At 40.7% G+C, this 14,140-nt stretch overlaps 1 protein-coding gene across 3 annotated transcripts in view; it reads right to left on the minus strand.

Annotated features, from left to right (window-relative positions):
* The window catches only part of SERTAD4 (SERTA domain containing 4), a 48,345-nt gene that overhangs the window by 2,719 nt on the left and 31,486 nt on the right, over window positions 1-14,140 (minus strand). For all 3 annotated transcript variants that reach the window (XM_077282352.1, XM_077282353.1, XM_077282354.1), the window contains exon 3: window positions 10,697-10,809. In XM_077282352.1, coding sequence (XP_077138467.1) covers window positions 10,697-10,809 — 113 coding nt within the window. The remainder of the gene's footprint in view (window positions 1-10,696; window positions 10,810-14,140) is intronic.

The raw sequence follows: 14,140 nt of genomic DNA on the forward strand, positions 1-14,140 counted from the left end.
GTCATAACCTACATTAAGCTCCAATGGGGCAATGTAAGCGCTAGGGATGCCCAGGATTTCAGGAATTGAAGACCTTGTACGTCAAACCAGAGCGGCGCAAATCAAATCACTCATCTCTACTATATTTCACAATAATGGTCATGAATGAGTGTAAAGTGGCTTCAAGAGCCAAAATGTACTCAAAGCTGTTTTTTATTTCTTCCATGACTTCTCTACTCTCATGGTATATTATACAAAGTGCCTCAAGATATGACATAAATGTTTAATGTACTAGGGATCCACTTCTTCAAAGAAAGTCTCTTATCGACTGCTCCCTACAGTCACCAGTGGTAGCCGCAACCTGGCAGAATGGAGTCCAACCTGGGTTGCCAACCCTCCTGAAATTACAAGACAGTCCATAAAAATTAGTCACTTTTTTCAGTATCTGTAAAAAAAATTTAAGGTGTCCGTGATTTTTTTGAACCTGAAGAAACTTCTACAGACTATTCTGACTGCAACTATCATCATTTTGCAGTGAATGCAGCATATGTCGTCATATCCTAACTATGGGCTGTAGACATGGATCACATATAATTATAAAGATTTATTCTGGTTTTCCAATGTGTCCATAAACAATGTTGTCGGTCTGTTTTTTTTTTTAAATAAGCTGTCCAGAAAAAATAATAAGTCAAGTTGGAAATCCTGAGTCCAACAGACTTAGATGTACAGAACCATCACATAACCACACCATCCTTATTCCTTATTGGTTAGTAGAGTTCCCAAAGATGGGATCTCATCATTTCTGGTATTTTTGGATATGCTATAGATGTTGAAGTTGAGAAAACCTCTTTAAATTAAGAAAAATATACCTACACTATTCATAAGTAATTACATGGATCAAGTCACATTTAGGTGTCGGGTCCTAAATCATTTCCTGTGTGTTTATATTCCATATTAGATTTTTTAGTAGAAGAGTCTGTACTATAGCGATTATTGATGACAGCAGAAGAAGAGTAGGTTGACCTTGAAAGAGAAAGTGACCTGTTTACTCGTGTGCGTCTTCAGGTGTAAGGGAAAACAAACACATCCTGCAGCCAACAACAATAGGTGAGGAGTGAGTTGAGTTTACAGGAAGCAGTGACCTGTCCAATATTATGCCCCTTATTGTGTGTTATCGCATCGCTTGGTAACTTCTTAGAGGAGAAGCTGTGTTTTATATTATATGTACAGTGCAATGCTGGACCAACAGCATCATACAGATGATACAGATCAGCGGAGGTCAAGAATGGAGGAACACTGATCTATGTCTCTTTCCACCAGCAAGTGACCCACTCGGGACTCCTATCTGTAAGCCAGGATGGACGGTCACTCAAGTGCATTTCCACTCTGATGGAATATTGGGAGTTGATTCACGACATAACAGATTTTTCAGCCTTTAAACCTGGATCATCCCTCTATTATTCCTCTTGGAAAAGTATTAAAGGGAACCTATCACCCCGTTTTTTAAAGATTAGATAAAAATAGTGTGAAATAGGGGCAGAGCTGGGCTTTACATTAGTGCCTTTTTGGTGCCTTTATTCCCCCGTTAGGCTGCCGAAATACCTTTGTGAAGTGGCCGTTTTGTCCTGTCACTCAAGTTGGTCAGGTCGGATGGGCGTGGTCACAGCGCTGTTTCTCCCCCAGAATCCAGCTCATCATTACGTTGGTGGCGTAGTGGTGTGCCCATGTCCAAAGAGAAGATCCACTGCCCAGGAGATTCAAAACAGCGCGGTCTTCGCTATTTGCCGTTTACCGGTGGGCGCGGCCATCTTTCCTGTGGCCACGCGTGCGCAGATGGAGCGCTCTGCTGCCCGGGGCTTCAGGAAAATGGCCGCCGCGATCTCCATCTACGCACGCGCGGAATCCCGCGGCCATTTTCCTGAAGCCCCGGGCAGCAGAGCGCTCCATCTGCGCACGCGCGGCCACAGGAAAGATGGCCGCGCCCACCGGTAAACGGCAAATAGCGAAGACCGCGCTGTTTTGAATCTCCTGGGCAGTGGATCTTCTCTTTGGACATGCGCACACCACTACGCCACCAACGTAATGATGAGCAGGATCCTGGGGGACAAACAGCGCTGTGACCACGCCCATCCGACCTGACCCACTTGAGTGACAGGATAAAACGGCCACTTCACAAAGGTATTTCGGCAGCCTAACGGGGAATAAAGGCACCAAAAAGGCACTAATGTAAAGCCCAGCTCTGCCCCTATTTCACACTATTTTTATCTAATCTTTAAAAAACGGGGTGATAGGTTCCCTTTAACAATGGACAATTCAGTAGTCAGTGGGGGATACCCCTAATCTCTCCTTTTTTGTGCAGACTTCCTCTTAAAAAAAATAAATATAATTGCAAATTGTAAATTTATTCAGATCTTTCCAGGAGGTATAATAGAGGAAAGGCACAAGCGGAGACATAGTAGGTCTTCTTTACACGATTTAATTCAGTTTAGAATCTCCTGGAAACATGAATAAACTGACAACTTGGCATCATTATTCCACCCTACAGACGAGGAAAATGGTAATGCCTTGTTGCCTATTATAAATTTAGTTTTCCAGGAGGAAGAACAGAGGAACAACACAATATTACATTCTTAGAAATTATGCAATTTTATGGGAAATATTAGTAATTACTAAAAGAGGCTTGTCGACAGGCCTTATTTCATGCAAATATATGATTATTTTTTAAAGTGACATGGGAAATAGAAAAAGCAAAATAGGAAAGGCATTAGAATTTTGGACCAAAATATTTCGGAAGCAAAAAAGCCTTAACTTCGCTGCCATGTAAAAAAAAGACTGAATGCATCACCCCATCTGCCATTTCTGACCTTGACCATTCGGAGGCATATGGCATAAATGGCAGCACAAACAAAATGCTTGAACTTGAATTTAGACAAAAGATTAAATCTGCAGTCAGAGCCTTAAAAAAACTATAAAAAGTCATTGTATTTCCCCCCTGAAAAAAAAAAAAAAAAGCACAAAGACTTCTGGCAAATGTTAAGAGTAACATGGACTCAGACGACTTTATGAAGGATGGCGGTGTGCCAAAGATGACACATAAGGTGCCATGGAACGGGATGGCAAATTCTTTACCACGTAAGTACTTGCAGGACTGCAGCGGAGAAGTGAAACATTTCCGGCCACACCAGAACTGAGGTAATAGGAGAGAGAAAGCCTTGGAAATCGGCGTCTGCACTTCATCTGCTTTTCTTCCAAAAAAAAACCAAAACAGAAGTCTGTAGATTATTAGTAAAGTTAGTGGAGATCGAACGGGAACCATCTATATGGTTTGAGAAGTTGAAAAATGGAAGCTGTTCATTTATTTCTACAATTCCAGGAGGAATAACAGAGGAACGGCACCGTAGGGTACGGCCCCATAGAATAACACCGGTCCGAGTGTGATCGGATACATTGATGGATCGCGCTCGGACAGAAATTACGGTTGTCTGCACGATCCGATAGGGTTGATTTATTAGACTACACGCACCAAAAATTGGGCTTAATTTGTCCCCCAAAACATTCATGCTTTGCACCAAATTTATTATATGTTTCGGACACATTCCTGATACATTTTAGACATGTTTGACATTGGAGGGAGACGTATTAGAAAGTGGATGTGTGCGGCTAAACGGTGCTGAAGTTTGGCTTAACTTGGTTGACCATGGAAAGCCAATTTTCAATGCTGTCTAAAGAAGCGTCAGTCTAAAGAAGCATCAGTCTAAAGAAGGGTCAGTCTAAAGAAGCGCCAGTCTAAAAAAGCACCAGTCTAAAGAAGGGTCAGTCTAAAGAAGCATCAGTCTAAAGAAGTGCCAGTCTAAAGAAGCGCCAGTCTAAACTAGGGTCAGTCTAAAGAAGCGCCAGTCTAAAGAAGGGCCAGTCTAAAGAAGGGCCAGTCTAATTAAGCGCCAGTCTAAAGAAGGGCCAGTCTAAAGAAGCGCCGGTCTAAAGAAGGGCAAGTCTAAAGAAGCGCCAGTCTAAACTAGGGTCAGTCTAAAGAAGCGCCAGTCTAAAGAAGCACCAGTCTAAAGAAGGGTCAGTCTAAAGAAGCGCTAGTCTAATGAAGTGCCAGTCTAAAGAAGCATCAGTCTAAAGAAGTGCCAGTCTACTGAAGTGCCAGTCTAAAGAAGCATCAGTCTAAAGAAGGGTCAGTCTAAAGAAGCATCAGTCTAAAGAAGGGTCAGTCTAAAGAAGCATCAGTCTAAAGAAGTGCCAGTCTAAAGAAGTGCCAGTCTAAAGAAGCGCCAGTCTAAAGAAGGGTCAGTCTAAAGAAGTGCCAGTCTAAAGAAGTGCCAGTCTAAAGAAGCGCCAGTCTAAAGAAGCGCCAGTCTAAAGAAGCATCAGTCTAAAGAAGCGCTAGTCTAATGAAGTGTCAGTCTAAAGAAGCATCAGTCTAAAGAAGCGTCAGTCTAAAGAAGGGTCAGTCTAAAGAAGTGCCAGTCTAAAGAAGCGCCAGTCTAAAGAAGCGCCAGTCTAAGGAAGGGTCAGTCTAAAAAAGCGTCAGTCTAAAGAAGTGCCAGCATGAGCCACTATGACAAATTTGATGCATTTAATGGTTGTATAGAGCAAAAAATGCTGGAGGGTTTCAGCATTTTAGTTATTGCATTTTTGCTGCGCTTTTTTGCTGTGTTTTACCGGGGGGGGGGGAGGTTATATGTATTTTTGGTACACTTTTGATGCAGCATTTCGCAAATGATTTTTTTAGTGATAAAATTCCAAGATTCTGCTCTTTAAAACAAAGTTTTATTGTTTTTATACCATTTTTAAACTGTTCTAGAGAAAAACACACCAAAAAAAGCGCAGTTCAACCGCATCTTTAAACATGTATTGGGCATGGGTTTTCATGAAGTCTCACCCACTTTGCTTGGACACTTAAAAACACGGGATTTACATATTTGGGTGAAAATATTAAACTCAGTTGTCCAATCATTATCATATAATCTAAGAAAAATGTGATATCTTTAGTTTTGCTCCTTTGTAGGCATGCCACCCACATCGTGTTCTGGGCAGGGAAGGAAAAAGTTATATATTCCTTTTATTATGTCAACTTCCATGATGTCATGCACATTAATTCATTCCAGCCACACTGAACAAGTCTTTTCCTGTACAATGGACACATGGTTTATGTTGCCAGTTTCTGAGACCTGTAACTTTTTTTGCATTTTTCAATCGAAAAGGGACTGGCAGCAGCAGCATTTGATGGGAATTACTGCAGCGATTGGAGCTAATTCTGGCTGCTGGTTGAGGCGGATGCCAGCTGTATAAAACAGCTAGCACCCAGTCTGGGTAGTGCAGATTCATCTCTTGAGCCCACCTGCAACCGATATACGGAGAAAGAGAGAGAACATGAGTGAGGGGATAAGGGAAGAAGGAAGGAGTTATTATGCCAGATGAATGCAAAGACCCCCAGGCAATGATTGACTGGTAGTCCCATAGAGAATAAATGGAGTGGAGTGGAGAATTCAGAGCCCTGTTTTCGGGATCCATGAGACCCATCCGTGGCAATTCAGAGCTCTGTTCTCGGGGTCCATAAGACCCATCCAGGGCAATTCAGAGCCCTGTTCTCGGGATTCGTGTGACCCATCTGGGGCAATTCAGAGCCATGTTCTGGGGATACTGATACCTATCTGGGGCAATTAAGAGCCCTGTTCTCGGGATACTGCGACCCATCCGGGGCAATTCAGAGCCTTGTTCTGGGGATACTGATACCTATCTGGGGCAATTAAGAGCCCTGTTCTCGGGATACTGCGACCCATCCGGGGCAATTCAGAGCCTTGTTCTGGGGATCCGTGAGAGCCATCCAGAGAAATTCAGAGCACTTTTCTCGGAATCCATGAGACCCATCTGGGGCAACTCAGAGCCATGTTCTCTGGATATTGATACCCATCTGGGGCAATTCAGAACCCTGTTCTTGGGATACTGAGACCTATACGGGCAATTCAGAGCCCTGTTCTCGGCATCCATGAGACCCATCCAGGGCAATTCAGAGCCCTGCTCTTGGGATTCGTGAGAGCCATCCGGGGCAATTCAGAGGTCAGTTCTTGGCATCCGTGAGACCCCCAGTGATCAGCAAGTTTATCTCCTATCCATGTTATTTTTTACTGTATTTTTTTACAAACTAATTCTAGTAGTTGAGACATTTCATTTCTTCCATATCTTATCTTTTATATATTCCATTACATTTTTCATCCAGTAATAATGAGAAATGAAAAAATAGGAGATATCAAGGGTATAACTAGAATGACTTTCCACAGAGACATCCGAGCTAAAAGACACAACTGGGTCTAATTACTGTTTTTGATTTGATGCTACTCTTTTTAATTAACAAAATATGTCATTGTTGTCCCTGAGGGGTGCAGTTAAGAAACCAAAAGTTGGCTCTCAAACATGCCAGTGTTTTGCCCCCTCCTGAATATAATGCCAGCTATATATTACTATCTTGGCAGATGTGACAATAAACACAGTGCAATTATATGAATTCAAGGCGTCCGCTTATGTCAAGAGGAGATCAGCCCGCCTGGTGGGGTTCAGGAGTGTGTGACTTGGGCATTGACTTGACACCAAGCATAGACTAATGGAGTTTTTTTGCACAAAAGTATCTCTAATGTATTTGTGACACAACAACAATAGAGCCCCCGACCTTATGAAAACCACTGGATCATGTCTAATGGGTTCAGGAGTGTATGACTTGGGCATTGACTTGACACTAAGCATCCATCAATGAAGTAGTTTGCATAAAGGTATCGCTAATGTTCTTGTGACACAACTATAGAGCCCCCGACTTCCTGAGAACCACAAGATCATGTCTCATGGCTTCAGGAGTGTGTGACTTAGGCATTGACTTGACACCAAGCATCCACCAATGTAGTCATTTGTATAAAGGTATCTCTAATGTTTTTGTGACACAACATCTAAACATCTATAGAGCCCATGACCTCCTGAAACCCACAGGATCATGTCTAATGGGTTCAGGAGTGTGTGTGTGACTTGGGCATTGACTTGACACCAAGCATTCACCAATGGAGTCATTTGGATAAAGTCATCTCTAATATTTTTGTGATACTACAACTATAGAGCCCCCGACCTACTGAAAACCACATGATCATGTCTCATGGGTTCAGGAGTGTGTGACTTGGGCATTGACTTGACACCAAACATCCACTAGTGAAGTTTTTGCATAAAGATATCTCTAATGTTCTTGTGACACAACCTCAAGTGACACAACAACTATAGAGCCCCCGACCTACTGAAAACCACATGATCATGTCTCAAAATAATTTGGATTAGCACTTATGGGAACTGTATTATAGCTATATTTCCGTAGGCACATCAGGGTGCTGGAGGGTTTTGTGATGTACATGGTCTGAATCATAAAAAGGGAATCTGGATTTAATGGCTGGATTAAAGCTGTCTAAAATCGGACTAAGACTTTACCTATGTTGCAATCCACTGTGGTCCAAAATAAAAAAGCAAGTTGAGACCTCTTATTGAGCCATTTTTCTTCATAGGTCTTGCAGCTCTTGTATTCCTCAACTGGTGAAGATGTGATGGTGAAGAGTTAGGAGCTTCACTGATGATGAAGTAAGGCCCAGAGCTCATTTGGGTAAGATAAAAATCAGCAATGCAAGTCTATGGGGCCGAGAAAATACCAGACCACACTTGGATGACATCTGGGTGTGGTCCGATTTTCATGGACTGTCAAAATGGAGAAGGTTGAGAAACTTTTCTTTTTCCACGTATGAGAAAAAACTGATGGCGCTCAGACCAAACTGTGATCAAAATAATGGGTCCATTTTTCTGGTACGTGAGAAAAACAGACGTCTGCATGGGGCCTTGTGCTGAATCGTCCAACATTAATGATGTCACTATGGACTGTTATGTCCAAAGCGACCATGAGTCTCTTGACCCAAACTCAATAGCCTCTTAGGTATGTATGAGTCAGGAGACCCATGACCAGTCCGGACATCACAGGCCATGAATGTCGGAAGTGTGAAACATAATTCTGGCTCATAGAGAGGAATCCTAAGTGAGAGCTGACCCTCCATGACAAAATATGGGTTATTAAAGTTTAAAAACCTTTTATAGCGGATTCATCTTAAATTATTATGTACGCCTCTTAGATCTGTTGAGGCTGGTGTACTTACTATTAAAATACATGTCAGACTGGCTGTTTAATCCACTGTGAAATTATCACTGCCGATTATTAAAAAAAGCATTTCATGAACAAAAAAAAAGTTTGAAAAAAAAAATCAGTCATAGTTCTCCTGGTGCTATACTTAAATCTGATTTGTCAAAATCCAAGAGTACACATGCAACAACAAAAAAATGGCAGAAAAACAGCATACTATCATCTAGCAACATGCAAGGCTCAATGTAAGCTGGTGAATGTGTGATCACATGGTGCAATGAATACATGTACATCGTACCTAGCATGCCCGCATGCCCTATATACTCAGAAGAGGGTGATCAAAAGCTTTCCCCCACTGTTCTTCCTAATAATTAGTCCTGTGTTATTGATATGTAATTACTGTAATTAAATAGCTCATTTGGCATATACAGTATGGTGTGGCTTTATTTTGTTGGGAAAACTATCTATCTATCTATCTATCTATCTATCTATCTATCTATCTATCTATCTATCTATCTATCTATCTATCTATCTATCTCATATCTATCTATTATCTATATGTAGTTGGGTGAAAAGTTGTTTGCCCCCTTCCTGATTTCCTATTCTTTTGCAGGTTTGGCACTCTTAATGTTACAGATCACCGAATAAATTTAAATATTAGCCAAAGATAATACAAGTAAACACAAAATGCAGTTTATAAATGAAAGTCTTTATTATTAAGGGGAAAAGAAATCCAAACCTACAGGGCCGTGTGTGAAATAGTGATTGGCCCTTAAACCTAATAACTGGCTCAGCCACCTTTAACAGCAACAACTGCAATCAAGCTTTTGTGATAACTGGCAACGAGTCTTTGACAACACGCTGGAGTAATTTTGTCCCACTCATCTTTGCAGAATTGTAGTAATTCAGCCACATTGGAGGGTTTCTGAGCATGTACCTCCTTTTTAAGGTCATGCCACAGCATCTTAATCGGATTAAGGTCAGGACTTTGACTAGGCCACTCCCAAGACTTAATTTTGTTTTTCTTAAGTCATTCAGAGGTGGACTTGCTGGTGTGCTTTGGATCATAGTCTTGCTGTATAACTCAAGTGGGGTTTAGCTTGAGGTCACGAACAGATGGTCAGACATTCTTCTTCAGGATTTTTTAGTAGACAGCAGAATTCATGGCCCCATTTACCACAGCAAGTCTTCCAGGTAAGAAAGGAGAAAACAACACAAGACCATCACACTACCACCATATTTTACTGTTGGTATGATGTTTCTTTTCTGAAATACGGTGTTATTTCTACTCCAGATGTAATGGGACATATGGAGCAAAAATGAAAAAAAAAATCCAGCTTCCAAAAAATTCCAAATTTATTGAGAGTAAAATGCAAAGTCCAGTCAAATCATTCACATAATAGTGAGTAGCAGGCTACACGTTTCGACCAATAGCATGTTCTTTCTCAAAGAAATAATGGGACATATACCTTCCAAAAAGTTCAACTTTTGTCTTGTCAGTCCACAGAGTATTCTCCCAAAAGTCTAGGGGATCATCGAGATGTTTTCTGGCAAAACTGAGACAAGCCTTTATGTTCTTTGCTCATCAGTGGTTTTTGTCAAGGAACTCTGCCATGCAGGCCATTTTTGCCCAGTCTATTTCTTATGGTGAAGTCATGAACACTGACCTTAACTGAGGCAAGTGAGGCCTGCAGTTCTTTTGATGTTGTTGCGGGGTCTTTTGTGATCTCTTGGATGAGTTGTTCCTGCGCTCTTGGCCTAATTTTGGTCGGCTGGGCACTCCTGGGAAGGTTCACCACTGTTCCATGTTCCATTTGTGGATAATGGCTCTCATTGTGGTTCGCTGGAGTCACAAACCACTTGAAAAGGCTTTAAAACCTTTTCTAGACTGATAGATCTCAATTAGTTTCTTTCTCGTTAGTTCCAGAATATCTTTGGATCACAGCATGATGTCTAGGTTTTCAGAATCTTTTCACTTTTTCACATCACTGTATTTATCTATTATGTATCTATCTATCATTTATCTTTTACCTATCTATCTATCTATCTATCTATCTATCTATCTATCTATCTATCTATCTATCTATCTATCTATCTATCTATCCAGCTAATTGTCTGTCTATCTATCTATCTATCTATCTATCTATCTATCTATCTATCTATCTATCTGTCTGTCTTTATCTACGTATTTCAAATATCTATCTTTCTATCTGCTTAGTTCATATGTATATATCTATAATCTATCTTTCTAATATCTACCGTATCTCTTACCTATGCATCTCTAGATCTATCTACCTATGTAGAAAGCATCTGTTCATCTACCTCCTATCTATCTATCTATCTATCTATCTATCTATCTATCTATCTATCTATCTATCTATCTATCTATCTATCTATCATCTATTCATCTATATATTATCTATCTATATATCTATGTCCCCAGTATAACATCATGCATTATCCCCAGCTATGACATCATTTATCAGCATTGACACATATAATAGAACAATCAGTGTGATGTAACAGAATAAGTAAAGCAGACGAAACAAAACGTACTTTATGACTACAGCTGTTGAGCGGCAGATGATAATCCTCTTCTACATATTTCCTTTTAAAGTAAGCGCTCTTGGAAGCTGTTTTTGGATTTGAGATTCCCCTGAAATGTGATTCTGTGGTGATAAATCAGATATGACAGATGACATGCAGTTCGCCTGAGGTTCTCCAAACAAAATAACTTTTATATCCTAACGCACAACAGAATATATCATGGCACACACTGATCTCACAGCGTGGGAAGAGCACACAACGGAAATGTCTCTCCAACCATCACCACGCTCTGAACTGATGTACTGGTTATACTGGGAATGTCGGCATTGTCACACATTTGCATATGAACTCCTCATTGTTTAGAGGCAATACACCAGAGTCTTATGGAATTTCCACTGGAATTTTCTGGGAACATTTTTTGTGGAATCTTCGATATTAGTCATTTTATGTCTGTATTATTTAAAAGTAAGTCTCTTTAAGCCAATACCACTCTCCTCATTATATTTAAAGGGGCTTGTCACTTGCCAAAAAGATGTAATTTTTGTACCTGGTGTAAATGCCCCTGTTGTCCTGATTGTGATGTTGGTATTTTTTTGTTCCTGCTCCTCTCCATTCCTGAGATATGGCCTCTTATCTGTTAACCTAGTCTTGTTAGTTGAGGGGGCGTGGTCATCAAGAAGACGCCCACAAAAACTAGGACCACGCCCCTTTTATGACAAGACTAGATTTACAGACAAGGAATAAATGGATATATCTCAGGGATGGAAAGTCGCAGGAACAAAAGTAAAAGTACATCAGAATCAGGAGAACAGTGACATTCTCACCACGTGAAAAAAATACATATTTATTGCAAGTGAGAGGTCCCCTTTAAAGGGATCATTCCACCAATATTTATAATTTGTAAAGCGCTACGGAATATGTTGGCGCTATATAAATAAAATTATTATTAATTATTATTATCTTTCATCATTTATCCATAGAAGAGGTGATAAATGTATGATCAGTGGGGGTCCATCTTGAGAATGGGGGTCCTGTGTCTCCAGTATGAAAGGTACGCTACTGCACATGTCTGGCTGTCACTCCATTCACTTCTATAGGTCTATTGGAGCAGTAGTGCACATTTGTGACCACCACTAACATAGACCTTGAATGAAGATGTTATCCTGTATGCGCCCTTTCTCTCCATTAACCGCATGGACACAAGACTCTTGTTTTCAGGATCAATGGGGGTTCCAGTGATCAGGCTACCACCATAAATGTATCACCTACGTTGTGGATGGGTTATAAATGCTACTGGTGGGATGGCCTTTTAAAGGGTAACCCCAGTTTCATCAATATATCGGAAGCTCATGCTGTTTGGTGTCTTGGGGGGGCTGTAGATTACATTATAGTCTTATGGTGCCCAAATAATACAAATACACCGTGCCCCAAGTATACATAATGACACCGCCATGACGCCCTTGATTTCCCTATGATAAGCGGCACAATGCATTACTGACATTACTCGGTGTATGTATGGCTGTCTTTCCGTGAATGTGTAGGCTGCCTTCCAGGTAATAAATGTGTGACGGCGTGTCAGGATTATCAGTGATATTGTTAGAAATGTCTATGATAAAGTCTATAATAAAGTCATACATTCTGTACTATGGAAAAAAAATAATAAACTGGAAAACGTGATAATAACGGTATAAGAGCGCAACATCCATTCATGTCACCGACATCTTATTATTGTTTGTTCTACTGCTGCCGTGATATCTGTAAGGTAAAGACACCGACATTATATTTATTAGGATCCAACTGGAGATGTAGACTTATCGAATGACGGGTAACTATGGAAATGAGGAGAAGAACGCGCCACGTTATCTATGTTTAGTCTCACGAGAGGATGGAACTGTCACCTAGGCTTGTTACAGATAGACATCTAGATACATAGATAGATATAGACAGATACAGTGCTGTGAAAAAGTGTTTGCCCCCTTCCCGATTTCCTATTCTTTGCATGTCTGTCACACTTAAATGTTTCAGATCACCAAACAAATGTAAATATCAGAGGAAGATAACACAAGAAAACGCAAACTGAAGTTTATAAATGAAGGTCTTTATTATTTTAAGGGAAAAATAAATCCAAACTTATAGGGCCCTGTGTGAAAAAGTGATTGCCCCCTTCTCCCCTTAAAACATAAATTGTCGTTTATCACATCTTTTTTTTAAGCTGGATTCAAATTTCCTAGCTACACCTAGGCCTGATTACGGCCACATCTGTTCTCAATCAAGAAATCACTTAAATAGAACTTGCCTGATAAAGGGAAGTAGACGAAAAGTCCCTCAAAAGTTAGACGTCATGCCACAGTCCAAAGAATTTCTATATCAAATGACAAACAAATGAATTGAGATCTATCAGTCTGGAAAAGGCTATTAAGCCATTTCGAAAGCTTTGGGACTCCAGTGAACCACAGTGAGAGCCATTATCCACAAATGGAGAAAACATGGAACTATAGTGAACCTTCCCAGGAGTGGCCAGCAGACCAAAATTACCCATAGACTGCAGAGAGGACTCATCCAAGAGGTGACAAAAGACCCCACAACAACATTCAAAGAACTGCAGGCCTCACTTGCCTTAATTAAGGTCAGTGTTCATGACTCCACCATAAGAAAGAGACTGGGAAAAAAATGGTCAACATGGCAGAATTCCAAGACGAAAACCACTGCTGAGCAATAAGAATATAAAGGCTCGTCTAAGTTTTGGCAGAAAACATCTTGATGTTCCTCAAGACTTTTGGGACTGACGAGACAAAAGTTGAACTTTTTGGAAGGTGTATGTCCCAGTATATCTGGCATAGAAGTAACACAGCATTTCAGAAAATGAACATCATACCAACAGTAAAATGTGGTGGTAGCAGTGTGATGTACTGGGGCTGTTTTGCTGCTTCAGGACCCGGAAGACTTGCTGTGGTAAGTGGAACTACGAATTCTGCTGTCTACCAAAAATTCCTGAAGGAGAATGTCCAGCCATCTGTTCATGACATCAAGCTGTAGCACACTTGGGTTATGCTGCAGGACAATGATCCAAAACACACCAGCAAGTCCAACTCTGAATGGCTTAAGAAAAACAAAATTAAGACTTTGGAGTAGCCTAGTCAAAGTCCTGACCTTAATCCGATTGAGATGCTGTGGCATGACCTTAACAAGGCGGTTCATGTTCGGAAACCCTCCAATATGGCTGAATTACAACGATTCTGCAAAGATGAGTGGGACAAAATTCCTCTAGAGCGTTGTAAAAGACTCATTGCCAGTTATCGCAAACGCTTATGTGCACTTGTTGCTGCTCAGGGTGGCTCAACCAGTTATTAGGTTTAGGGGGAAATCACTTTTACACACAGGGTCATGTAGGTTTGGATTTCTTTTTCCCTTAATAATAAAGACTTTCATTTTGTGATTACTTGTGTTATCTTT

The sequence above is a fragment of the Ranitomeya variabilis genome, chromosome 2, assembly GCF_051348905.1.
Source record: "Ranitomeya variabilis isolate aRanVar5 chromosome 2, aRanVar5.hap1, whole genome shotgun sequence".
NCBI lineage: Eukaryota > Metazoa > Chordata > Amphibia > Anura > Dendrobatidae > Ranitomeya > Ranitomeya variabilis.